This window comes from Lates calcarifer, linkage group LG5 (assembly GCF_001640805.2).
Source record: "Lates calcarifer isolate ASB-BC8 linkage group LG5, TLL_Latcal_v3, whole genome shotgun sequence".
In the NCBI taxonomy this organism is placed as follows: Eukaryota; Metazoa; Chordata; class Actinopteri; family Centropomidae; genus Lates; species Lates calcarifer.
Genome location: NC_066837.1, coordinates 23,661,442 through 23,687,555, shown reverse-complemented (window position 1 = coordinate 23,687,555; position 26,114 = coordinate 23,661,442). Strand labels below are relative to the sequence as shown.

At 41.8% G+C, this 26,114-nt stretch overlaps 1 protein-coding gene across 1 annotated transcript; it reads right to left on the bottom strand.

Annotated features, from left to right (window-relative positions):
• Nucleotides 1-159: 159 nt before the first annotated feature.
• Nucleotides 160-26,114, bottom strand: abcc6a (ATP-binding cassette, sub-family C (CFTR/MRP), member 6a). Its single transcript, XM_018664799.2, is given in 33 exon segments — nt 160-1,586; nt 1,768-1,962; nt 2,112-2,278; nt 2,447-2,605; nt 2,718-2,864; nt 2,984-3,085; nt 3,332-3,458; nt 3,669-3,859; nt 3,861-3,869; nt 4,151-4,461; nt 4,576-4,783; nt 5,537-5,654; nt 5,744-5,828; nt 5,933-6,116; nt 6,354-6,521; nt 6,616-6,792; nt 6,889-6,978; nt 6,980-7,016; nt 7,103-7,172; nt 7,731-7,818; nt 7,950-8,096; nt 8,807-9,010; nt 9,577-9,669; nt 9,770-9,931; nt 10,174-10,351; nt 11,716-11,922; nt 12,735-12,866; nt 13,002-13,063; nt 14,206-14,328; nt 17,026-17,163; nt 22,150-22,275; nt 22,475-22,651; nt 25,596-26,114. Coding segments are annotated over 33 exon segments (4,533 nt in total). The 5' UTR covers nt 25,638-26,114; the 3' UTR covers nt 160-1,477.

Here is a 26,114-nt window from a genome sequence, read left to right as displayed (position 1 = left end):
AGTCAAATGTGCAGTCATTTCAACTTGCTTTGGTCACTCCTGCTTTGGTACTGGTTTCAATACATTTCTATTTTATGTTTAAATATGTATGTTTAGCCTAAGTGTGCTTCTGTATTTTAGTACCACACTCCCATAAAAAGATATGAATTCAAGCATGACTACAGATTCAAATAAACTTTATTTATCCAGCATGATGTATGGAACAAGACAGTACATTAACAGTAAATGGTCAGTGAAAAATGAACAAGCTTGTTATAAAAAGTATAAATATAATACAATCCTCAGAATTTTAAGGACACTTAATACATTTTGTCATTTGACATAAATAAACTATAGGGTCTCTCTTAGAATATATTGTCTAAACCAGTAAGACAAAACAGTAAATGCCTCTTCTCTTTGAAAAGTTCATAGGGTTCTTTCTTTGAATTGAGAGTAAAGGTCAACATGGACTATATACAGTTTGTCATGTCAGCACCAAAAAAACAATACAGATTTTTTTCCTCTCTGTATATGTATGTGTGTATGGCCTGAGTTTGTGTGGTGAAGGCAGAGGCAATCACACAGAGATTTATCACCATTGTTTTGAAGAGCCATTCTCTTCATTCATGGTGGTTTTCACTACCGGCGTCAGGTTAAATCCGACTAGCAAGGTCTCTATTGACTTTTTTTTATATGTTTACTTTGACAGAAATAAACAACAGCCACAACATAGTTGGACGGGTGCTAATGTCTTGGCTCACTTCAATGTTTTCCTCTTTTTCTCTGACATATAAAAACTCCAAATTGGCTGCTTCAAGCTCCGATTTTGAAGGCTGCGAAAACCTCACTTCCCCTGTGTTTGCCAAGGTGAACCTTTTGAAGGTCAGTGTGTCAGAGTATTTCCTGTCCCAGTTTCTGGGCCAAGACGGCAAAGTAGGTTTCTGTCAGTTTACAATTACAAAATCGACTCTTTTTTGTATACAAGGCTAAGAAAAGAATGAGTAAACATCAATATTTAAGCCTGAGAGAACATCAAAAACATGTCATGTGTTTTATAAACACTTACAAAAACTACAAAAATAATATAGCTCCCATTCAAAAAGAGAATGAAAATCCTTAAGATCTGTAGTACTCTTCCATTCCAGCCTTTGGCTTAATCCTTTCACGGAATAAACTGACTCCACTACTCTATATACAATATTTATAGCTTGGAGACTCTCAACAATTCACTGTAACTTTCTTTGAATGTTCATCATTTGAGGTTAACAATGTCTTTTCCTGACTTAGGACAGCGTGTCTCTGTGTGTTAAAAAAAACCAACAAATACTGTAGGGACTGCATCAGCAGCTGCTCTTGAGATTCATCAACAATGCCCTTGTGGGGAGGTGTTTTGAGCTGCCATAAATCTTGGAATGGCCCGATTTAACATGTGTTGGAGAACCACACAAATAAGGTGCCACATCTGTACACCAGGTCAGCAACTCTGCCCAGCAACGACTTAGACCAGCCCAGCCTCCCGGCACATTCGGTAGAACTGTCCCCGTTGTGCAATGAGGTTGGTTGGAGAGTCCATCTCGGAAATGTGGCCTCTGTCCATTACGATCACTCTGTGAACGAAAAAGGAAAAGAGGTTTTAGTTTCAGTATTTTTTTAATTACTGCAGCAGTAAATCCTCACATTTGAGAAGCTGCAGCCATCAAATATTTGGTATTTTTACTTGTTGTCATTGGTCAGTTTTCTGTCAGTCAACTAAATACGTAATTGACAGTGTAGAGGATTATAACGTACCTAGTGTAGTCCATGATAGTGTTAAGGCGGTGAGCAATGGTCAGGACAGTGCAGTCTTCAAACTGTGTGCGGATTGTGGACTGGATGAGTGTGTCTGTCTCCAGATCCACAGCAGCCGTCGCCTCATCCAAAACCAGGATCTTGGTTTTCCTCAGCAAGGCTCTGGCAAGGCACACCAGCTGGCGCTGCCCCAGACTATACAGACAAAGGAGAGTTGGAGAGGTGTAGGTATCCTGGGGCTTTGTGTAGATATCTCTATAATAATTTATTGCTGACTGACTAGGCAAGACAATGGCTGGCAGTTTATCTGCATTGCAACGTGGCAAATCATTGTACTTGTGTACCTGAGGTTTTCTCCTCCCTCTGAGCATTCATGGTTCAGTTTGTCAGGCAGATTGGAAACAAAGTTTTTGAGGTGGGCAAGCTCTAGTGAACTCCACACCTCTTCATCTGTGTAGGTGTCAAAGGGGTCAAGGTTCATCCGGAGGGAGCCTGAGAACAGCACAGGGTCCTGGGAGAGAGGACAGCAGCTGTTATTCAACACTGAACTGTCCAGATTGGTAACAGGATTATTACAATTTAGAATGGCTTATTTTAGATTGGATACGGGTTGAAACTATTGCAAACAGTTTATGTGATGAAAGCCAGGGCTCAGTTTCTGTTATTACAACTGTTGTACCTGAGGAATGATAGTAATGCGTGATCTGAGGTCATGGAGTCCAATGTCTTCGATGTTAACTCCATCTATAAAGATCTTTCCCTTTGCTGCCTCTAAGATCCTGAAGATTCCCAGGGCAAGTGAGGACTTCCCTGCTCCTGTTCGACCCACAATGCCAACCTATGAAGAGAGGTTTTTAGTCAGATAATGCTGTAATTTAAGCATTTAAGTGATCCAGGATTAGACTGGTGAAGATTGCAAACATTGTTTTGGATCACACAAAATGACTCACCTTCTCTCTTTCACGAATATGCAAGGTAATGCCTTTCAGAGCCAACTCAAGGCCTTTACGGTACTGCAGCCCATAGTCCTGGAACTCTATAGTGCCTTTCTGGGGCCAGGCCGTGGGCAAGGAGCTGCCTTCTATAGTCCAGCTGGCCTAAATGAGACGAATAACAAAGGATGAGCAGAGAACAAAAAAGTCCTCCTCCTGTACAGTGTTGGATTTACTGTCCTAAGCAGTGATTTTCTGTGTGTGTGTATTGTGGGAAAACTGACCTCTTTAGCAGTCTCAGCATACTCATTGACTCTCTCCACAGACACAATGTTATTTTCTACATCGGTCCAGGATCTCACAATCCAGCTCAAGATTCCAGTCACCTGCAATATACAAGGCAAGGAGGTTTACTTTAAATAATTTTTATATTTTCTGCACTGAAGATGCATTTGCTGATTGAGCAAAGCAAATGCCTTTATATTTCACTTTTTCCAGTTAATCCTCTAATTGCCATGTGCCACATGCAGCTGGAGCTAATTCCCATGACGCTGTGTGGTGCATGAAAATGACTGGGTACTGGGACATCTCCAGTACTTGTAGTGATTGTGTGTGTGGGTAGAGACTCTTACCTGGAGGGAGTGTGACACAGCCAAACCAACGATGCCCGGGCTCAGAGTGCTTTTTCCCATCACAGAGAGTATGGCAGCAGCTAAGACCACACCATTACCGACAAACTCCAGATTGACTGCCAGCCACCTGTGGATGTAACACTGATGTGTTAGCTGTGTGCCGGCGAGTTCCAAAATGTGATTGGAGTTACTAAAGCCAGATGTAGTTTTCTTTAAACATGTAGCATTACTGGTAATTCTTAGTGCTATGAATCATGACCATCCCCCATCAACTAACAAGCAAATGAATGTTATGAATTAAGTTAAAGCACTTTATAATTATCACATATCATCTCACCGGGTGGCCACAAATCGGGGGAAGTAGGAGGTCTGATTGAAGTCGACCCTCTCATTGGCCTGCAGAATGAACCTGGACTGCTCCCCAAAGGCCCGGATGACGCTGGCACCCTGCACGGTCTCATTGAAGTGGGTGTAAATCGGCGAGCGGCTCACAGCTTCCAGCCTGCGCAGCTGACAGGATGTGGCAACAGTAGAAGCTCTGTAGCCCACAGTGGAAAAGTAAAACACCAGCTTTAATGAGTGAAACCAAGCAGGAGCGCTGAGGGCTTTCCCATAATTCATAGTGAATGCGTGTAACATCTATGTCAGCAGGTGGGAAATAAAATACAAGTGAATGGCAAAATCAGCAGGGTTGGTTTTGGAGCCCAGAGCTTTCCATTAACATACAGGTAATGGAACCCAGCTTTTGCTACGCCACCAAGAAAAAATAAGATCAAAGTCATCAGTGGTGAGTTTAAATGTCATGGGGGGAAAATGTACCTGGACAAAGGCGTATAGGAAAGCGAGAGGCAGGATGATCACGGCTGCAAAAGGTGTTGCCATCAGCACAATGATGCAGACCTCCATGAGTTTAAAGACGTAGCTCAGCATCATTTTCAAACCATCGGGCACCATGCAGTCAATGGCATCAATCTCTTTGGCAAAGCGGTTGAGCAAGTTGCCACTGGGCGTGGACTCAAAGAAAGACATTGGAGAGCGCAGCACATTGATCAGCAGGTCCATGTGCAAGTGGCGAGAGGCGATGATGCCACAGATGGAGATGGCAACGGTTGTGCCAAAGATAGCGATACCTGAACAGAGGGGAGAGACGTTTGATCAAATCAGACTCAAATATGAACAAACCAATGTGAACCATTCAAGACATTTGTAGTGTTTGTCCATGAGGAATCATAAAATTAACTGACCTTGCGCAAAGCCTAGAGCTCCAAACACAGTCAGTTTCAGGTCTGTATCAATCTGGGTGCCGTTAACAACAGGGTCATCAGCCCACATGCTGAGCCAGTAGTTGTAGGCCAATGAGGCGCCCTGCTGAAAGGCATACAGGAAGACGATGGGAATGATGATGGCCAGCCCGATGGTCTTGAAGTACTTCTTGTACATCTCCAGCCTCACCTGTTGTAGAAAAACATAAAAAATACCAGTCAGTCTCGGATGGTTTGTCAATATGAGTATCAATAATTTTAGATTTTAGATTTATGTTCATTCAACCTGCAATAATAATAATTTTTGGCCACTTAGGGTCAAAGGAAACAAGATGTAAACAAAACACTGATATCATCACCTTTAAAGGTGGTATGGTGAACTAGCAAATAGCTTCCTGTTCAGACAAATATGGAACAACAACATCATTCATTTAATGTCACATCTCTGGTCACCAAATAAATGGAAGTCTAATATTCTCTCTGTTTTGGTCTCTACCAGGTTCTGAGGGGAAAATCTGTCTCTTTAGTTGTTATATTCTGTATTCACCAGCTATTTGCTAACCCTTTTATTTTGTTTTTTTGTGCTGAGCATGTAGTGTAGAGCAGGGTTTTAGGGCTTTTTCACTGAAAACAGCTGCAACCAAAAACAACACTATGAGAGCTATGACAGTAAATGAAAACATTAAAGTTGCGGCTTGGAAGATCAAAACAATGAGCTAAGGGAAGCTGAGGGGAGCCGGGTGAAGAGGGAGGGGGACTGCAGAGTTTGATGTGGGTGCACCACAAGTGACCCCTTGTACATACAAGTAGTCATTTGATCCATATGTTAAAATGAAAATATTGATTACAGCAGCTTTAAAAAGTTAAATGTGTGAATGGGAGGACCACTGATGCCTAATTTCACACCATTAAAAGTGAAGTCAAAAGCCATTTTCAGACTTACCCTTCCAGTGCGGGCCTTGTCAACGACAGTCAGTTTGCCCAAATCCTCTGGTACCTGTTCCTGGTCTGTTTCAGACACAGGCTCCATATTCTGCAGGTTAGTATTAGTGGTGTCACCCCTGGAGAATATGGTGAGGCCAAAGGTCAGTCAAGAAGATGCTTGGGATGCCACATGTCTTTATGACCGTTTACATATTTGTTCACGTACCCAATGAGTTGCTCCTGTGACAGGTCTCTGGAGAATGGCATGAAGTCGACCATACTGAGACGAGCGTTGGACCTCCTGGAACCAGCTATAAGAAAAAGATATGTTACTTGCACGTGAAAGCACTAACTTACAAAAGCTAAAATAAACAGAACAGTTTCTTAGGAAATTACAGCTGAAATGTTTCCTCACCTCTTTGTATGGCACTCTCTTTTCGCTCTGTGCTGGCGAAAGTGTGAATGAAGTCAGCAAACGCACCATGGCGGCTGAGAAGCTCCTGGTAGGAGCCACTCTCTGTGATTTCTCCATCTACCAGGACGAGGATGAGGTCAGCCTGTGGCAGGAAGCTCATCCCATGGGTCACCAGGATGCGGGTCTGTATAGCAAGCCACACAAGTCAGAAAAATAGGATGTAAGCACAATCCAACACTAAATTGAGGCTTTCTTAAAAACAAAAGTGTCAGCAAAGTGGTGGTTTCCATATTATGATAACAATAGCACAGGTCACATGCTTGTAAGTGGTTTAGGTGTCATAAAACCATATTTTGGCTCTTTGCAGCTGAATTGAAAAGGCTAAATTGCACTTGGCAGGTTTTGTTACATGTTACGTTACCTTGTCTCTAAGGACTCCTTTAGGTCCAATGACTTTGTCAAAGATGTGCTGACCCACATGCGCATCAACAGCAGACAGCGGATCATCCAGCAGGTATACATCAGCCTTCCTGTAGACAGCTCTAGCCAGGCTCACCCTCTGCTTCTGCCCACCTGAGAGGTTCAGTCCCTGAATGGACAAGATTATTAGAAAATTCAGACATATGACAAGAAAGAATTTAAAATAATTTACACATATTTCAAAAGTGCAAAAGTTTCCATACCTTCTCTCCAATTTCTGTGGCATCTCCAGCAGGAAGGATGTCCAGGTCAGGCAGCAGAGCACAGGCCTCAAGCACACGATGATACCATGTTTTCAGCTTCTCACGGCCAAATATGATGTTGTCTTGAACTGTGGCGTTCTGGATCCAGGCTTGCTGGGGCACATACGCCACAGAGCCCTGTGAAAACAGAAGTCAAAAGAGACTGTCAATATTTATTAAATGTAAACCGCAAACTACGAATAGATCTCAGCACATGGAACATAAGCTCGGTACCTTGACAGTGACTTGACCACTTCTTTTCTCTGTTTCACCGAGCATGGCGGACAACAAAGAGGACTTTCCACTGCCCACATGTCCCACCACCAGCAACAAGGGAACCACGTGGCACACGGACGCTGATCCTGTCAACAAAGGGATGAATTGTCCAGTAAGTCCCTCTTGATATGACTGTACATTTGGTTTTCTGTGTTCTTAAAATAACTCATACCTTTTAAGACATGGAGGGCCTTCTGCAGACCAGCTGAAAGTGCCATTTTCTATCATCACGTCTTCCCCATCTAAATAAAAAAAGATAAACTGAGTGAAGTGAACAAAACCAGTGATAAACACTGAAGACGGAACACTTTCTTTCAACCTGACAAACAAACTTTCAAAACAAAATTCCCCCTTGAAGTTTCAGAGTGCAGTCGGAGCATAATTACAAGTGAATTTGCTTAATCATACAAAATATGGTACTGTTGCTTTTTCACAAGCTGTCTTAGGAAGTGTTGACAGATTACAGACAGAGGAGTGCAGTAATTTTTTATTTCTCTATGAATCATCTGTCTGAATTCATGCTGTGATTTATGTTCGACCACTAAATGGGAACATCCTATAATTACCATGTCTACCAGTCAGACCGGGACCCAGGAAGTGACAGTGCACATGATCCATACAAGGCTGTGGTACTCCACAGTTATAAACAACAAAATCTTGTGGGCTGCTCACATTGATTATGACAGCCTATGATTTCAGGCAGTATGGGAACCCAAGTGGGAAAATTTGTGAAATTAAACCGTACATTATAGTAGTTTATTCATTTAGTGTAATAATTTAAACATGGGTGGGGCTCTTACCAGAACTCAATGGAGCCTTTGAGACATTGTCCACTTTCAGTTCTTCTGAGCACAGGTATTTTCCCAGACGTCTCAGTGAAACCACAGCCTGAAACAGAGTTGGTGGTTAGTTAACTGACCTATATCCAACACTTGGAACCATGAAAAAATACCTCATCAGAAAAAATATGAGAAAATATCTCAGAGCAGTCATGAGTATTAATGTGAGATGTCACCTACCTGCATGGTTGTGCTTATGGCAAATGGCAGCTGACTAAGTGGGGTCTTCAGGATGTTGATCAGTGCCATTGAGACGAAAACCTTCTGTGCATCTAGAACGTTCCTGTCATCCAGCATCACGTAGACTCCAAACATGGCAAAGGCAATCTGCAGGGAAAGAAAAGATTCCAAATCTTACCTTTACAGGCAGAATTTAATTTGATGGATGGTCTTTATTGCCACAATTAAAAGGATGAGGCTGGCGTCATTCTAAAAATTCTAATTGTCAATGTATCCCATGAAAATACCAAAATCACCAACAGAGCATTAGTCTGTCTCTCAGTACTTTCTGACTTCTCCATCCTGCCAATGGCACTCAGCCCTAAGTCCATTTGTTGCTGCTGAAGACATAAATCTTTAAGACAGTCTCTTTTTTTGTTGTTACAGTGACAAATATTTCAACAATTATTGAAGAGATCAACATAACATTTGGCACAGACATTCATGGTGCCCAGAGGATGAATTATAATGACTTTGGTGACCCCCCGTTGGATTCCAAGATGTTCATGTTCCCTTAAGGATAAACTTCAAAACTCTGGTTATCTGCTGCTTTAATCTAGCACCAGTATCAGGACAAAATTTAAGTACTTTGGTTTATGACATTCCCTTTAGCCCAAGCTTTAGTCTGTATGTAGTGCTAATTAGCAAATGTTAGCATGCTAAACCAACATGGTGAACATGTTGAAATTATACCTCCTAAACATCAGCATCTAATGTTAGAATTTAGCTTAGCATATCTGTATAGTCTGGTGGAATTTCTTGAATCAACTTTTGAATTAGCCGTTCTATTAGTAGCTATTTCAGTTTAAGGTTCTTACCAGGAAAGAAGATGAGTTGAAGGATGCAATGGAGATGGAATAAAGGATCTGAGACTTTTTTAGGGCCTTTAGCTCCTTTTCTCTGTAGCCCAAAACCTGCTCCAGGAAGGCCTTCTCCCAGGCATAAAACTTCAAGATCTTTATTCCATTCAGGATCTCGTTCATCAGTCTGATGCGGCCATCCATGAACTTCATCTGGATCTCCTGTTGACCAGACCAAGAATGTTTTTTTTCCTTCTTTTTTTATTTTGTTATTAAAAAAATCCTAAACTGAAACTGGGGCACAGTGGAAAGGCAATTACCAGACCAAAACAAATACATACATTTGTGAACATGGGTTTGTCTGCTCTTGTTACAGCTGTAGTAGTTTTCCTGAACATCACAGAACTTGTTTAATTTGGTAAGAATTTATTGCTTGTTACATTTTGGTGATTTTTATGACAAGGAAACAACAAAGGGCCAGGAATGCGGTCACTGCATTGAAGCCTAAGTTCGATTAAATTGGCATCCAAATTTACAGATCCGTCTGTTGTTTTTCCAAAGAAATGAAAAAATATGTCTTCCTACTGCCCACCCTTTCCTGTCATTGTTTTTGAAACTCGTTATATAGGGCAGACATCAAAAGGACAAGAGAGAATGTATCATCCAGGCCAAACACCCACACAGCTCTTCAGCCACTATCTAAACCAGCTGTGGCATCCCTGACCTAACATGCCAGATGTCAGGGCTACTGGAGTGAAAGTATAAAGGATTCCTGTAACAGGCTTTACCTGCAGCTTGCTTCTTTTCTTCGCAATGAATCCGTTGAGTGGAAAAATAAGGATTACTGTGGCAATTCCTGCCAAAGCTGATGGGCCAAGATGCTGCATAAAAGAAAGGATAAAACCGTGTCACAGGCTGTTCAATTAAGTTCCAATTGTGCATGAATGGGAGGCATTGTGAAAATACTACTTTTCAACATACCTGCCAGAGAAAGAAGAGACAAAGAGCAATCTCAATAGGAGCCAGCCAGACAGCATTGAAGTACACCACAAAGTCCATGAGCTTCTGAGTGTCTGCTGAAACCAGATTCACAATCTCGCCCACAGTGCAAGTCCTCCTGGCAGCACTGTTTATCACCAGAGACTGGGATTGACAACAAAAGAGACAAAGACATTTAGCCCTCAGTGCACTGTGTACAATATAATTTTAAACCCTCGTAAAGATTTCAGACGATCATTCGTCTTAGGTAAAAGCTGTTAATCACAAGCTGTGTACTGTTTTCCAGTCTGGAAGCAATGCAGGCTTTTGTCTTTGCCATTTAAGACATAATTTATGTTGTGTCTAGAGGTTAGCGACTACATGTCCGTGGATGCAGATTAACCCACCTTCCTGTAAACCAAGCCCATAACAGCTGTCTTCACCCTCATTCCCACTGTGAAGCAAGTGTACATGTACTGATGGTTGAAGAGGGACTGGAGGCAAGAGAGCAGGAACATGAGAGTTGCATAGAAGTAGCCTTTCCACAGCGGAGCGTCTTCGTCTCTCATGAAACCCAGGAGAAGACTGTGGTGGAAGATAAGCAGAGGATTAATACAGAATTACCTGTAGCTTTTTTGTTTGACCACAGTGCACTTAAAGGTCATGACTATACTGCATCAAACCCCCACATCTTGTTAGACTTTTTCCCTGGAAAGAAGCAATTGATACAAATCAAAGCAGAGACTGCCAGATTTTTACCCTGTCAACATGATTTTTTTTAGTGTGTTTATTCATTCAGTCTTGTATTATTTGACTTTCACTGTGTGCCTTAAGCCAGTGGCCTTGAGCGCTGCTGCGGCTGCTGGCTGACTGGTCTGCACCAAGTTGCTCGGGGTTGCACAACAGTGCTCAGCCTGTGGCCGAGCTGCCCTCACACTTGGCCAGCGGCTCCCTTATTGTGGTCCTATTGCATTTCTGCCATTTAGAGCCTCCTCTCCCTCTCTGCCTGTCCTCCATACTGGAGCACAGAGGGCTGTGGTCTCGTCTACTTTTCTTGCTCACAGCTCCATGACCATAATTAACACTTCCACTGATTCTGTGTTGTGCATCAACAACAACATTCCAGTCTGGCAAGTGGGATGGTGTGGCGGGTCAGCCATGACCTGTTTTCACTGCTGCCAGCTTCTGTTGTTGTTTGGTTGTCGGCGTAACAAATCATTTAAAATAGAACAATGAATAATCTGAGAAGTTGCTTATACAGCAATTTCTATCCATCTATCTATCTATCTATCTATCTATCTATCTATCTATCTATCTATCTATCTATCTATCTATCTATCTATCTATCTATCTATCTATGACTGTGGTATTTTTGGTTTCCCACAATCCTCTAACCCATATTTCTTCAAATTATCATACCAGGAAAATGTAATCTCTTTCACCTAAATCTTCAAATTGAATTGGACAGTTTTACCTCAAACCAATAAAACCTTTTTTTATTCTAGCCTGGATTGCCGTCCCTCCAGGTAATTTCAGTTTGAGCTGAGGTTTGGAAATATTGCTGCAACTTTCCTTAATACAGTGCACTTCAATGCCATTTGGTTTGCGGGACTCCGAGCACTGAAAAAGTTCTATGTGAAAAACTCAACAACAACATTTCTTTCCAAATATAATGACACAGTTACTTACAATAGTAACATTCTTATGAGCAGTTTTATTGGGAACTTCTTGCTATCAAAGTACAACCGCCTGATTTCTATCTTTATGCTAACTATTCATAACAACATCTGTTGATTATCTTTGAGACTGAACTTTTCAAGGGCTGTCAGCACCACAAACCAAATACCCCTGAGCCTTATGAGACTGGGTTCAGATACAGTTCTATAAGTCCAAACACTGGCAAGTCACACCACTCATGGTAGGAGTAGATTTTGGTTTTCATGTCTTACCTGAGCACCTGGGGGATGGCAAACATGAAGGCATCGTGGAATATGATACACAGGGTACCAGTTAGGAAGTATGGACCAAATTTGCGTGCTAGGGTCCTGAGCAGGAAGAAGCCAGAACTCTGCTCCTTCTGCAGCTTCCTCAGGAGCTGAGCCTGGTCTGGCAATCTGCTCCCCAGCGCCACACCCGATGCCAAGGCCTTCTCCTGCCTGCCAGAGGGAGAAAACGCACACAATTACAGACGAGACATCTGTGTCAGAGATGCCCCAACATGGTCCTGGTGCCTTTCAAGTCCTTAATGTAAAACAGACCGAAAAAAAAACAAAAAAACAAAAAACAACAAAGGTTGTTATTTGTGCCACTGCTGATGGACTCGAGTTCGCCAGCAGCAGTAAAAAGCATTATTCAATGACATAATTATTGGACTTAACGACAGATCTTCAAAGCACTGGATCATGTTAACAAGCCCTGAAAATGACACAGGGTTCTTGACTCGACATTATGGTACTGTATGTCCTCAAGTGACTCTTTTAGACCTATTTTTGGCCCCGAATGCCTCTGGTGATGAGACATACTGAAATTCAGTTTACCGCAATCATAGCTGAGTCATGTTCTGCTTGGGTCATTAATTCAAACAGCACCATGTTGACATTTGACCACAATGCAATAAAATGGGATTGATTCTTTGGCTGTAAAACTATGACAATAGTGAGAGCTGTATGGAGGATCACAGGACAGTGTCAAAATAGCAAGCCATATGAGCCAGAGGAAACATGAAAGGCAACATGTGTGTGTTGTTTCCCTGTGAAGATTAGGCAGGAAGGGCAAATGAAATGATGCTTCTGGTTGCATTTATGGGAAATGTATTGTGTTGTTGATTCATACTGGGGACTGAACGTCAGGATATAACCTCTGCTGCTTCAACTTGTGCTGACTATTTTAAAAAAAAAATCTGTCTTTTGTAAGTTCCCAAACTTTGTAACAGTACAATACTAAATCAAATCAAATCAATAATTCTCACTTTTGAAGTTTGGCACATTCTGCTGTCCAGTTCTGTTCAAGCTCAGAGATGATCTTGTGTGACGTGTCTTCCTCTCTCAGGGTCCACAGATCTTCTGCTGCCAATGGGGTACGATAACCTTTCACAACAAGCCTGGAGAGGGAGCCCAAAGATGATTCACGCACATAATTGTCAACAACACACATATTATTGTAAACAAGTACAAACTGTTACTGTAATGACTCAGCCGAAGCCTAAAAATGAGGGGGTTATGAAGAACCATCTTACCCAGTGAACCACCAGAAGAGAATCTTGGACAGGAAAGAGGCATCTTTCACAGGGCAGGGATTCTGCAACAGATTAAAGACCAGACTCACTGTTGTTTTCGCAGTAAATCTCTTACCACTTAAAGACTTTCGAGAAATACACAGCTTCACCGAGGCTGTCGGTTGAATGCTGCGCTTGTGTGGGGTGTGTTTAAGAATGCTAATGTGTGTAAACAACACTGTACAGTCAGGTGGTCCATTGTGGGGAGAAGAGGCCATGAACTCCCACAGGACAGAATAAATAGAGTTCGATGTTAGTGCATGGTGAAGATGACGTTTTGAGGTCTAGTGCAGACAGAGCGGAAATGTGTCATCACAAACTGTCCAACAACTGGATACACACACAGACAGACGCGCACATACGCAGATACATACACAGAAAGTTTGTCCTCTCACGCATTCTTTCTGGCATTCCCTCCACCCTGCCACCCCCTCAACGTGGTGTTTGCTCTCTTCATTACCAGCACTCTTGCTCTTCATCCCCTCACTTCCTCTCTTCCTGTGAGTAACTCTAACCAGAGCGTGGGGTGGAGAGGAGGAGGAGGTGGAGGAAGAAGAGGAGGACACACCAAGGAGCGACCAATGGGTGTGTCCACCACGCCAGACTGCGGCTTCTGCACCCTCAGCCTCCCCACTGCTGGCCAAGAGTTTGTAAGGGACTTTTCCAGCTATTTTGTTTATCCCCAGGGAAATATTACATCACACGCCTGGTTGATTGATTAGAAGCTCATTTTCATTCACCTGTCAGCCGTCCTCCAACAACTTGCTATTTTGAGCTTGAAAAGGTTGTGTCAGGCTCATGTTTAATGGGATGGTGTGATCTTTATTAAATAAGGGTTTTGCTGTTGTGTGGTCACGGACTCCAAGCAGCGGTTATGATGCTATCCAATGAAGCGAGTGAGTCGTGTTGATGGTATGCAGGAGAACAATGTCAAACACACACAAGCACTCATTCACACTGCCCTCACAGGAAGCCAAAGTGGTGAAGAGAGAGTGAGAGAGGAAAGAGGGAGGGAGGTGAATCACATCATTTCCTCCAAAAGGGAAAAGTGTCTTCGCAACAAAAGTTGAAAACCACAAGATAGCTGCTCAGGCATTTTCTTTCCTGGGTATTGGGCGGGAGTTGACGTTTTTGACGGAAGTGGGATACATTCTCCTCTGCCTACCTTTTCCAAGACGGTTTTTCCCACTGGAGGCTGGTCAGCAAAACAGCACAGGAAGAGCTGGGCCAACTGGATTGTGAAGTAGGAGAAGAAGGCGAGGTATCGTACGATGTCAGAGGCAATGCCCTGTGGAATAGATGAGAACACACAGACTAAGGAGGCTGCTATATGGCTGCAAAACACCAGAATCTTAGACTTCCTTGAGTTTCTTTGCTTTAAGCTATTCCAGACAGGTTGTGTAAGTTTGTCTTTTATTTTAAACCAAGGCCAATATTAATTGGCTTTGTGGCCAAGCACATGACACAAAAATAACATTGAACTTAAAACAAAACATAAGGTTTTCTAACAGGGTCAAAATGTGCTTTGGATGTTTCATCTCTTTCAACATTACTTAACAAATCACACAACATCCTGTAGTACACTGTGTCATTTATCTCCACTGTGGTTTTGTGAGCAGTTTCACAACCACACTAGGTTCATCAAATGGCTTTTCCCATGCTTACACATTGGATATAGCAAAGGATATGGTTTATACACCACGATCACAGACACAATAAAGAGTATTTTGAACCTTTAAGCTAAATCAGGAAGTCTTTAATGGTGTACTTTATATAAATGAAGCAATAGTTAAAGCTGCCTCTCAGTCACGCTAAGCGGCCATATCTGTAAACAGGGAGATGTGGTTTTACAAACCAGCACCCTTGCTTTCAATCAAGGCAACAGCTGTGATATTAACCACTCAGAGACTTTTGTGAAATGTAGGACTGGCATGTTATTCTTGACCTACAGAAATTGTGGGTTCTGGCAGAGGCATTGTTTACTACTGGGTCAACACCACTGCCACAGCCAGCCTGTTGTGCAGCAGTATGGGTATGCATGAAAGTCAGAGCCATGGTAAACACTGAATTATTTTCTCTGAAAAGTGTGGTGCTGTGCTCAGAAAAAAGATACGAAGGGGCCAAATGGATCCGGCCACATAGTGAAAAACAGGGTCAAGATGGTCGGAGAGTGGGTGGGAAAAATGTAGGTCAAGCAACTAAGAATGGCCAAGGGTCAAACATGAACTCTGTCAACTCGAGCCATCAACACTGCAATGTGAGTCAGACACTTTCTTTGTGGAAAATGTTTGAGTGTAATCTGTAAATGTAAACTGACACAGAAAACAGAGGAAAACCGCTGACATGTGCTGCATCATTTTTCTTGCAATTACACAGTTATCAGCACCTATGGTAAAACAATTAATGTTAAATTGTTAATCTATTTTGGAAAACTGATACTTGTTGGGATAAATGGGAAAAGGATAATATGGATTAAATGTGGAATTTCTATAATCTCAGACCAGATTTGGAAAGACACTATGTTAGATAGTTACCATCCAAGAGATCAAAATTACAAAATGTTTGCAACATCAATTTTGTAAAATGGATTACTTCGCCTTCTGAAATTTTGCCTGGGCATCAGAGTTGGATGTTGGGTAATTCTATTGCAACTGTATGGATATTTTTTGAATATTTTGAGATTTTGGGAAATACTTTTTTTGTAGAATTTGATGTCTGTGTGCTAATGTAAGATAGCACCAGCAGGTTATCTTAGCTTAGCATAAAGACAGGAAACAGGGATTAACGGCGAGCCTGTTTCTGTACGATGCTAATAAATCCATCTTCCAGTACCTGTAAAGCCCACTATTTGTCACATTATATCACATTTGTTTAATACGTCTGGAACAAGTAGACACATAACTGTGTGTGAACATGTAACTTAGTGAGCTCCAGAGGTGTTGGTAGATTATAAACTAAGCTAATTAATCAATCTCCTTGTCTAACTCTTGGCAAGAAAACAAATGAGTTTTAAAAAATGATCTTCCTGATGCATCATGGTTTTATTAGCTACCATGATCTACTGTTTTTGCAGGAGAAGATGTGGGTGGAAGGTATTAAAAACTGAAAAGTAACAGATGAACAAAATCTGGGAATAGGAATTTGGGTCATCAAGACATTGATAAAGCATATGGGAGAGAAATACATGGGTTGTCACGTGCACATCCTATATGCACGTGAGGTTGTGTGAAATGAAAACATCTGTGTCTAAATTGTAAATGGCCTCGCATTATGTGTGAATGCATAGATTTCCATCTGGCTGTGTTTACAGCAGTGTAGGCCCATAAACACAGCGCTGACGTTCCTCTGGTCTGACCCTGGGCTGCCATGTCTCACCAGCATTTATCCCAGGGCCATCATTACTCTCCCCCAAGCAGTGTGGGAATGTCACACCGAGGACGATAAAACAGAAATATGGATATGTGTGTGTTTGTGTGTTTTTATAGAAATGCAATTGTGACTGCCCCATGGCTGTGTGTGCTTAAATAGAAACTTAGCCCATACAACAATGATTGCAGTGTCTGACAGGAGACACGGGAAGAAAAGGAAAACTTAAACACACACAAGCTTGACCAGAATTGGCAGTGTCATCCTCCAACACTTGGTTAACTTTAGGTTACCTTGGTTAAAATTGGGGGATGAAATAGAAACTCTTTGCTGACACAGGGTATATCTCAAGCTGTGCTGCTGGAGTCTTGTGTCTAGACTATGGGTAGGAGTAGACCTGATTAGATATGCCTGCACGGTGTTTTCACACTGCAGGTTCAACAAGTTCAAACCTGACAAACACACTCACTTTGGCTGCAATTTATTCCTGATTCACAATATAGATAGTACTGTGGAGAGCTTATGTATAATACAAAAATCCAGCATGATAATAATATTCATGTTAAATGGTAAGGTATGGTGTTAATAGTACATAGAAATTAATAGTCTAACTACTTACCTCATCCATGGCCAGCTGGATCTTAGCTCTGAGAGGCACAAGGGAACAGACAACAGCCAAGATCCAGAACAGGAAGAGGAATACAGAGGAGCGACAGCCTCTTATTCTTTCCAGCTGGATGATACATAAGGCCAGGATCTAGAGAGAGACACAGAAAGACTTAATTTAAGAATTCACATGTGTGGCTCTCACCACACAGGAGAGGAAATAAGTCTGTCTTGGATCCAGAGAGCAGAGAGCCAAAACTCCACACTGTAATGCCACGTTGATGAACAGTTTGGAGCGACTCCACTGTGAAAACCAAGGACAGAGAAATATAATTTCCAAGTACAAATTGACTTTTAGTTCTCAACTCTAACTTCAGACTAAGTTTTTTTTTTCATTAGTGGCGATTTATTTATTTTTTTTAAAGAAAAGATTAAGTTGCTTTGGGAAAATCCTCTTCTCAAGCTACCATTCAGTCCTACTCCACTTAAATTCAGTCAAAGGAAATAAAGAACTGGCTCTGCTGTATTAGCAGCCAATGTTTCCAACAGAGCATAGAGCATATAATCTGAGTTGGGCTGATCTAATGCAGCCGATGGTGGTTTTAAGAAAGAAGTTGGGTTTCTGGGATTCCCCTGGCCACAGATGCACATGTGATCTTGCAGACTTCTGCCTATAAAAAATTAGACATGCATAGTATGCCACATATCCTACACATATTGTTCAATGTTACTATACTTCCCTTCAAAAAAAACAAACACAATTCTATACTGTGATGTTTTCTCAAAAATAAGACTGATTCAGGCTGGATGTCTGTCCTCAGGGAAGTCATGCATCTGCCAATGAACCACTGTAATTGGTTCTTCTGTGAGTGGTTGGCCAAGTGAGACGTCACTTTGTCATGCCAGCTCATCACCAAGTGGGGAGAAAGCGGGTTTAGGTTTCATAATGAGAACCACATTGGTTACTTTGGGATGAGCCACAGCACTGTCCTGTTATAAACTGTAGTGGTCTCGTGATTATACAAGTTTTTCCCATCAACAACCTGATACACTGTACGGGGAGATGTGTACAGATTTCTGTATGGTGGCCAAGACGGTGAACATATTTATGTGTTTGGGTTGATATAAACAACATCCAGGATTCTTGTTTACTTGGTGTAGTGAATACTTTATTTTTTGTTCATTCATTTTTCCTTCATATATGATTCTTGCCAGTTCTCCTAAACATGAATACAGATAGACAGCCACTTACAATCACACCTATGGGGAATTTAGTGTCTCTAGTCCACCTGACTTGAATGTCTTTGGGATACTGGAGCCAAAGGCACACCTATAGAGGGGATGTGAACACAGGGAGAACATGCCAACTCTATGCACAGGAATTTTCTGTGCTTTAGGGGCTGATTACAAGTACTCTAGTAAATGTATTTACTTATGTACTTTTCTTGCCTAGTTTTCAACTTTTCAACTATTGACAAATTATAAAGTTATAACTTTAAACCATGTCAACTTATAAGTTGACATGGTTTATACATGCAGCAGATATGGAGCAAGATATGTATTTATTTTAAGTTGTATTTGTCTCCATTCGACAAATAATAGACTTGTATACTTTTTTCCCTCATCAACTCCTGGCAAAAATATATGGCTTTTAATCTGCCAGCTCAACTATGTTCACCAGCTAGGTGCTAACTTTGGGTGCCATTTGGTGCTGGACAGTGGGCTTATTTGAGCTCTATCATTGAAAACAGCTGCTTGCTGCTGCAGCTGGAAACAAACTTGATGAGAGCAGTGGGACAGAGACATTAAAGCTGCAGGCTGAAAAACCAAAACAATGAGCTGAAGGTGATAATATTCTGTGGGTTCATCATTACACGGGACACCTAAAACTATTCAGAAGTGCAGCTTTAATATTTAAATTAAATAGCAGCTCTTTAACTTGAGGAGGATATTTCAATATTCTCACCATCAAAAATTAGATTTTATATATTCCCATACTGACCCTGGAATTTTATTCTCTTGTTTTGATCAACTCAAGGGAGAGCTGTATATACACCAGTGAATGTTTCTCTCACTGGTTATGACGTACAGCATGTCAGTCAACAGCACATGGCAAGAATTGTCTGTTCTTGACTACTAGGACTTTTTGTCCTGAACTAGTGAGGTTCAGGTTGAATCAGCCACAATACAACCCTCTATGTAAAAGAGGAAAACATACAGCTGACCTTGGATCAGCATCTGAGGGCAGGGTCCCTCCTATTCCAAGCCTTCTGCTCTGACTTGCCATATTGCTGTAAACCATGAGCCCATCTGTTTGTACAAGCCAGTGGGTGGAACTAAGTCCATCACTAAGCCCAAATTCAAAACCCTACCTTATAATTACATGGGAAGTGTGCAGTGCTGGGGAAGGAATAGGAGCTTTACGTCATGGTATTGCTGATTATAGTCAGTGTCATGAGTGTACTTTTCATCACTAGTGACCATGATTCGTTTATGGTCTGACTGACTTCAGTAACATCGTTCCCATACATTAACTTGAGCCATAGAGAAACAAAATAAGTTGGTCAGAGCAACAAGAGCACAGTGTTCCTGGCCTGCAATCCAGAGAGCAGATGGTGGTGGGTGGCTACTATCAACATCTAGAAAATTATATCCTTTAATAAAGATAGGTCTGGCAAGTAGATTTAAAGATTGGCGAAGTGCTCGTAATATGATATACTAGATGTTTGTTGTCTGGTCCCCTGGTGTGATAAATGATATCCTCAAAATAAACAAATTTTTTTTGAAATATAACCCTCAATACAAGGGACGTCTCAGTGTATTTTTACCCAAACACGTGCTGGTATTTACTCAGGAGTCTGAAACGACCACAGGTGGGCAAGGCTGTCTGACTTGGAGAGAGTGAGACTGTGCAGGACCTGTATGAGGCTGCAGAGAGAGGGAGCTTTGTGAATAAAGCCATATGACTCCATGGGTCAGCTTTAGAGGCTCACTGGACTACAGCAACCTTCCCTATCTCGACTCTACACCCTTGTGCTGCATTGTAATTCTTATATCACTCCTGCTGAGGATAAACAGCATTTTTAACTTTCCATGCCACCCATGTTATGGGCTGCACCCCTCTTCTGTTTGCGCCTACTCATCAGTTAAGCATCATTTAAAACCTGCTGAAAATGAATGGGATTGATGCTCTGAGAAACAGTCAGGGCTATTTCCATCAACACAACCCATTTCTTTGATTGCACACCAGCCCTTATTTTCTCTAAATAATGTTGTGTAGCCCACCCTACATGCCACCCTGATCCGGGGGGTGGGGGGCATTATGGTTTGAGTCATGATGCTGAGAGGGAGGAAAGACAAACAATATTTGTGAAGATTAAAGATTTCAACCAGAGTGCATAAATCTGCACCGGTCCTCCACTCAATTGGATCTAAACATTTTAGTTGTTTGAGCTGTTTCTCCTGTGCATACTATGGATTTTGGCTATGTTTCATAAATTCTGATCCTCAGGTTCTTATTCATATAAGGTAAATTGGTTGAATGTTTTGTCCTTTGTCTTTTCTTCCTTTCTGTGAGGCATTGCAATTAAACACATTGCACCTTAAATACAGTTTTGGTCAGAACAATGGCGCTCAACCGAGGAACTGGTGTCAAAACTTCCCATCCAGCATCACACCTGTAGTCTATATAAAGGCTGAATCTCTCTGTGTAATTAGGCTACTACAATTGCGTTTTCATCACCTTTGTATTTGGTGGCTTTGTGTTTTTTAAAGATGAACCAAAAGTTTGGAAGAGATTCATATGAACTTGATTTAAAGCACATGATTCGTCAATGCACTTTCACCACTGAGCAACGCAGTCGAATTCCAGTGCATGACTGGAGAAGCTTGTGTAAACTTGACACAAGTTTGTGAGTGGACAAGAAGTGACAGTCACTGCTCACGGTTTATAACTGATTGGCCTGTAATCTGCAATGTGGATGTAACTATATGCTGTATATTTTAGAAAAGAATAGGTCATGCTGCATTTCAGCCTATAAAAACAGCAGAAATATTTATGTTTATAAGATTTATTTTTCTATATGACATATGGTCTCACTTGCAGAACACGTAACAATCATATTTTCATTGCACTGGAACTTTGTACATACGTACACTAAGGTCCACATCAAATAGTAACTGATGTCATGACATATGTATGCTGCTCCCTGATGAGTGATGGTCAAATACAGGCTGTGTTTTCAGGGCACTGTAATATTTGCTTTGCCTGCAACACTATAAATCCATCCCTGGTTATTCATCTTTGCACCTCAGTGCCTGGCCAACACACTATGCATACGCTATATACACTATATATTCTTTCATGTGTCCGCACATTGACATGTGAGCCAGCAGGACACAGGCTGAAATATTTCTAAACCCTCTCTGTTACCCAGAGCAACTTGAGGAATGTCAAAATGTGCAATTTTGGCTGCAAATCAGTGGCATGGCTGAATAGTTAAGGCTTTGTTCTTACACAAACCCTGAGTGCTTTGAGATTTTAGTGAACTATAGCACAATTTCGTGACTCCTTTGCATTCACTGTGTATCATAATAGCACAGTCTTGCTGGATAGCCCTTTGAAAACATGAGCAGAAATAAAGGAGGCACAGTTGCCTGCTTACAACCCTTAGAGTCAGGATTAAAGCTCTGTATTATAATTGCTTTAACATTGCACCCAATTAGATTTCAGTGGCATCAAGGATGTATGCAGTGCAAGCACTATGCACATACTACAGTGTTTTAGGTGGGTGAGGAAAGGCACACAAACTGATTTAAGCCACTGCTTATTTTGAAAATGAACAAATGTATCATCTTGCAGAATGCTTATTATGTACCCTTGATGTAAGTGTCAGGTCAGAGGTGGGTAGCTATTGAATTCAATTCAATTCAATTTTATTTATATAGCGCCATATCACAACAAAAGTCATCTCAAAGCACTTTTCATATAGAGCAGGTCTAGACCATACTCTTTAAAACAGGTAGGTATTGCAGCTCAATATAACATAAAATTATTTGAACATAGTATTATTTTAGTCCAATTTAGACAGATATAGATGTGTGGGTAAACACTAATGTAAGGAATCAGAATATTTACCACAGTCATGCTGCGTATGATGGGGCTGAGTAGGAAGACCATGTGCTGCTGGATCTCCTGGCTCCTCTCCAGCAGGATATAGAAGAACTCCACAAAGCCAAAGGAAGCCAGCAGGAAACCCAACACCTGAGCAGAACAGGAAAGTAATAAGAGACTAATTGGAGAAGCTTTCTTGATGTATTGTCACATCTGCTCGGATATCTCTGTTCATATTGAAGACCTTGTTGAGAAAAACTAGCAGAGGTTTTTCCTTTTGAATCTGCTCTCAGATTCAAAACCTTGTACAATACACTGAACACTGGCCAAAGTCTGTGTGAAGTCTCACCATCTTGGCGGTGCAGAGACAGGACATCTGAATACGTCCGCGGTCATGGCAGTAGAGATGAAGGCAGTAGAAAGGGGCCAGCAACCACAGATAGATACAGGGAACCCAAACCAGTACTGTGTTCTGGAAACACTGGGTCAGGTCCGGGTTGGCTGTGTACCATGTACGGTTCCAGTCCTGCAACAGAAGAGAAAAAAGGCAAAAGTTCAGATCAAGAGAATATACTTAAAAGTCAGAAACTGAGGTCAAACTGTGAGATTATATTCATCATCTGACAGACAAGAGCTGGTGAGGGCCAAGTCCAGAGAATCCAGACTTGGTGCAGGTCCTATGTTTCATCCATCAAGGCAGTGGCGAGTGAAACCACAACAAGTCAACAGAAAATATGTCTGTGCCCAATCCTGAGAGAGTGTGAGTTGGAAGAGGCCCCTTTCTTTGCTAGAAAGAGTCAGTTCTGGGATTTTTCTAACCGCGTTCCTGGCCTGATTCCTAATTTGAGTAGGACAATGTAAGCTGTCAACACATTCAACTGTGAGGTCAAGGATTATACTAATAATGAAGCCTATAAACAGTAAAAGCCAATGCAGACAAGGTGTGTTTGGCAAATGCTGCCAAATGTTGGAGATTATGTAACAGCGGCAGCAGAACCAGGATAGGTTGTCAGTTGTTTAAAGAAAAACACAGGGAGCTAAGTGTCTTGTTGTTGCCTTGCTTCCCTTGTTTATCACCTCGCTGGCCTAATGAGGGGCAGGGTGTCTGGCTGCGCTAACGAGACTGCCCTGCGGAGTCACCACAGGAAGTGGTTTAAAGATTCTAGGACGGCGGAGCAGTCTGGCCCCGCTGGTAGACTCCCAACTGGGATAAGGGAGAGAGGCCACAACTGGTGGCAGCTGCAGGATCATTATGTAACAACTGTCTGCCCACAGTCCCCATAGAGAGTGAACCAGGGGCAGGTGAGATGCACTTCACACAGAGTGATGCTGCTGCACCCCGGGGTGACATGTCTCAACATGAATAGTGATTAATACAAGTTTACCATCAATTGCTGCCGCCCCTGGAGCCACAAGGGTGTGAATCATGGTCTGACTGTAGGCTATCTGTTTCAGTTCAAATGAAAGTTAGCAAGTAAAAACAGTTGTAATCCCACATAAATCCTCATGACATAGCTGGTTATGGTTATGTAATAAACGCATCATTTCACACATACTGTATACTAGTGGGCTCTGTGAGCACTGATGTACCACAATCTGTTTAAATGATAAATCTCTTGAGAAGCAGTGAGTGGGAGGCTACTTTCGCAGACCCTTCTGACTCCTGCGGTCAATGGCAGGCCGACGAACAGAGTACTTTTTTCTAAGAAATCCAGCTTGTCAAACACACTGTAAGCTTCTGCTTGTGCATTTTGCTCTCAGTGCTTATCCTGTTTCTCACCCTTGACTGAAGTGGTTGCAGTAAACTAGTAGATGCCAAAAGCTTGGGTGCTGCAAGGTGTCTATTTTTACCTGACAAACACAGTGATGTGAAAGTGGAGAAAAGAGACTTTTACTGTACAGCAAATCTGCTGAATGTCCCTTTTCACATCCTCTTCATTTGATGGACTAATCCAGTGCGTAATAATCCCCTTGTAATGCACACTGTCCAAATAATGAGTTAAATAAATGAAATCCTTCACTGGGTTGTGAGCAAAACAGTTTTGAACACAGCATTGTGCACCTGATGTGAGTATGTGGCATGTACGAACTAAAGACCCTGTAATTTTAGAGAGCATCGATCACTCTCCTGACAGTTTCATCAAGACTTTGACCTGTTGTTCAAATTACAGGCATGGCTCCCTTTCAGGTGAAAGAAACCAAATACACAGTTATCTCTTAAATTGGCCCCTTTCAAATTTGTTCACACAAGCTAGGTGTTTCTAGGTCAAACCTTTTCTGCTAAGCTGGGATGTGCATGCTCAGTTCAGTATCAAAGCCATATAAATCTCCAGCATGAATGACGAATGAGTCAGCAGTGACACCTTTCCAAGAGTATGTAAAAAACATCTTTTAAAACATCCTCAGTGTTTCCTGAGGGATGTTCTGTAGCCAAGAACATTACAACTGTTCCTTTTGAACTTTTATGGCAAAATAACGCTGCACAAGATGATACACAGTTTACTTACACTTTCTTAACAAAGTTTGATGGCTGTTTCTCTGAGGTTTTGCAGGGGCAAAAACAGAGAAAGAGTTGTAATGAGAAACAGAGGGAGAAAGGAAGGAAGGTGGGGGGTGGAGGGGGACAAGTTGGGACTGAGTCTGTCCAATAATTTGGCTTTTCCAGCTGGACGGCAGCCATTCTTTTATTTTTGAGCCGGGATTCAGAATGTGGAGGTTTGCTAATATACAAGACTAATAAGCCCTTCCAACAATAGCAGCTCCCACAGTATGACACATCCCCACTTCTCAGCATCTCATTAGGTTGAATCATGGAGCAGATTGACGGTAAACGCAACTCTGACACACACCAAAGGTAAAGCCTTCCATTTAGACTTGCTTCAGAGTGGATTGCTAATGCATTCCCATAGGTACAGGTTGCAAACTGAGAAGGTCAGTGTATGTTATAGTGAGTTTCTTTCTGTGCTGCTGAGAGCTGCCAGCTAACATTTTATATCGACCCATCCCCCCATTTCTTCTAAGTGTAATATATTTCATTCTGTCGTACAGTCTGTCTAATGTAATGAACAGCATAGTTCATGGCTAAGGACACCATGCTAATGTGGCTAAAGCAAATGTCTTTAATCAATGGATCATATCAATTCTCAGGATAAAACATGTTACAAAGACTAAAATAATAATCATCTCATTGTTTCATTTCCACAGAGAACAGTGAATGTGCAGCATTCAGCCTCAGAAAAACAAAAACAAAACTTTAAATTAATATGAAGTAATTGATAGACATTACTATTAGCCTATATCAAATGAGCATGACATGTACTACACTAAAAATTCACTTGTCATACTCTTGATATACTCAACCTCATCATAACTGAACTCGTTGGCTTTACATGATCTGTTCTTGGCAGGAAAAGACACACTCTCAGTAAATACATGTGATTTCAGGGTCAGTGAACACATCACAAACTCACCCACAGAGGGTCCAGGCCACTGAGTCTGCAAAAGGCATCCATCCACTCGCTTGCTCCTTCCTCCCTGATGCTCCACTTGTTGGGATCGAACAGCCCTGCTCCTTACGCTGGGCAGCACACACACTCAGTACCAGAACCAGTGTGTGTGTGTGTGCATGTGTGTGATGGGAGAGAGAAAGAGTACAGTATGTATGTCCTTATTACACTTTTCCTCTCTAGCTAACGGTAGTATTTCTTGGGTTTAGATGGTTCCTGCTTCTCTGTCCGGGTGGCACGCTCTGTGTTTATTAGTGTGTGTGTGTGTGTGTGTGTGACTTTTCCTTCCCTTTAATAAAACATCTTCTCTCAATGAAACTCTGTTTCTGTCTGCCTCGCTGTTTGAACTGCTGCTGCCCTGAGATCCTGTGTCTTTCTGACTCTCTCTCCGTCTGCCTGCTGTTTATGAGTGTGTCTCCTTGTTGGGTGGGTGGAAATATTTCTCTCTCTCTCTCACTCACTCTCTCTCTCTCTCTCTCCCTC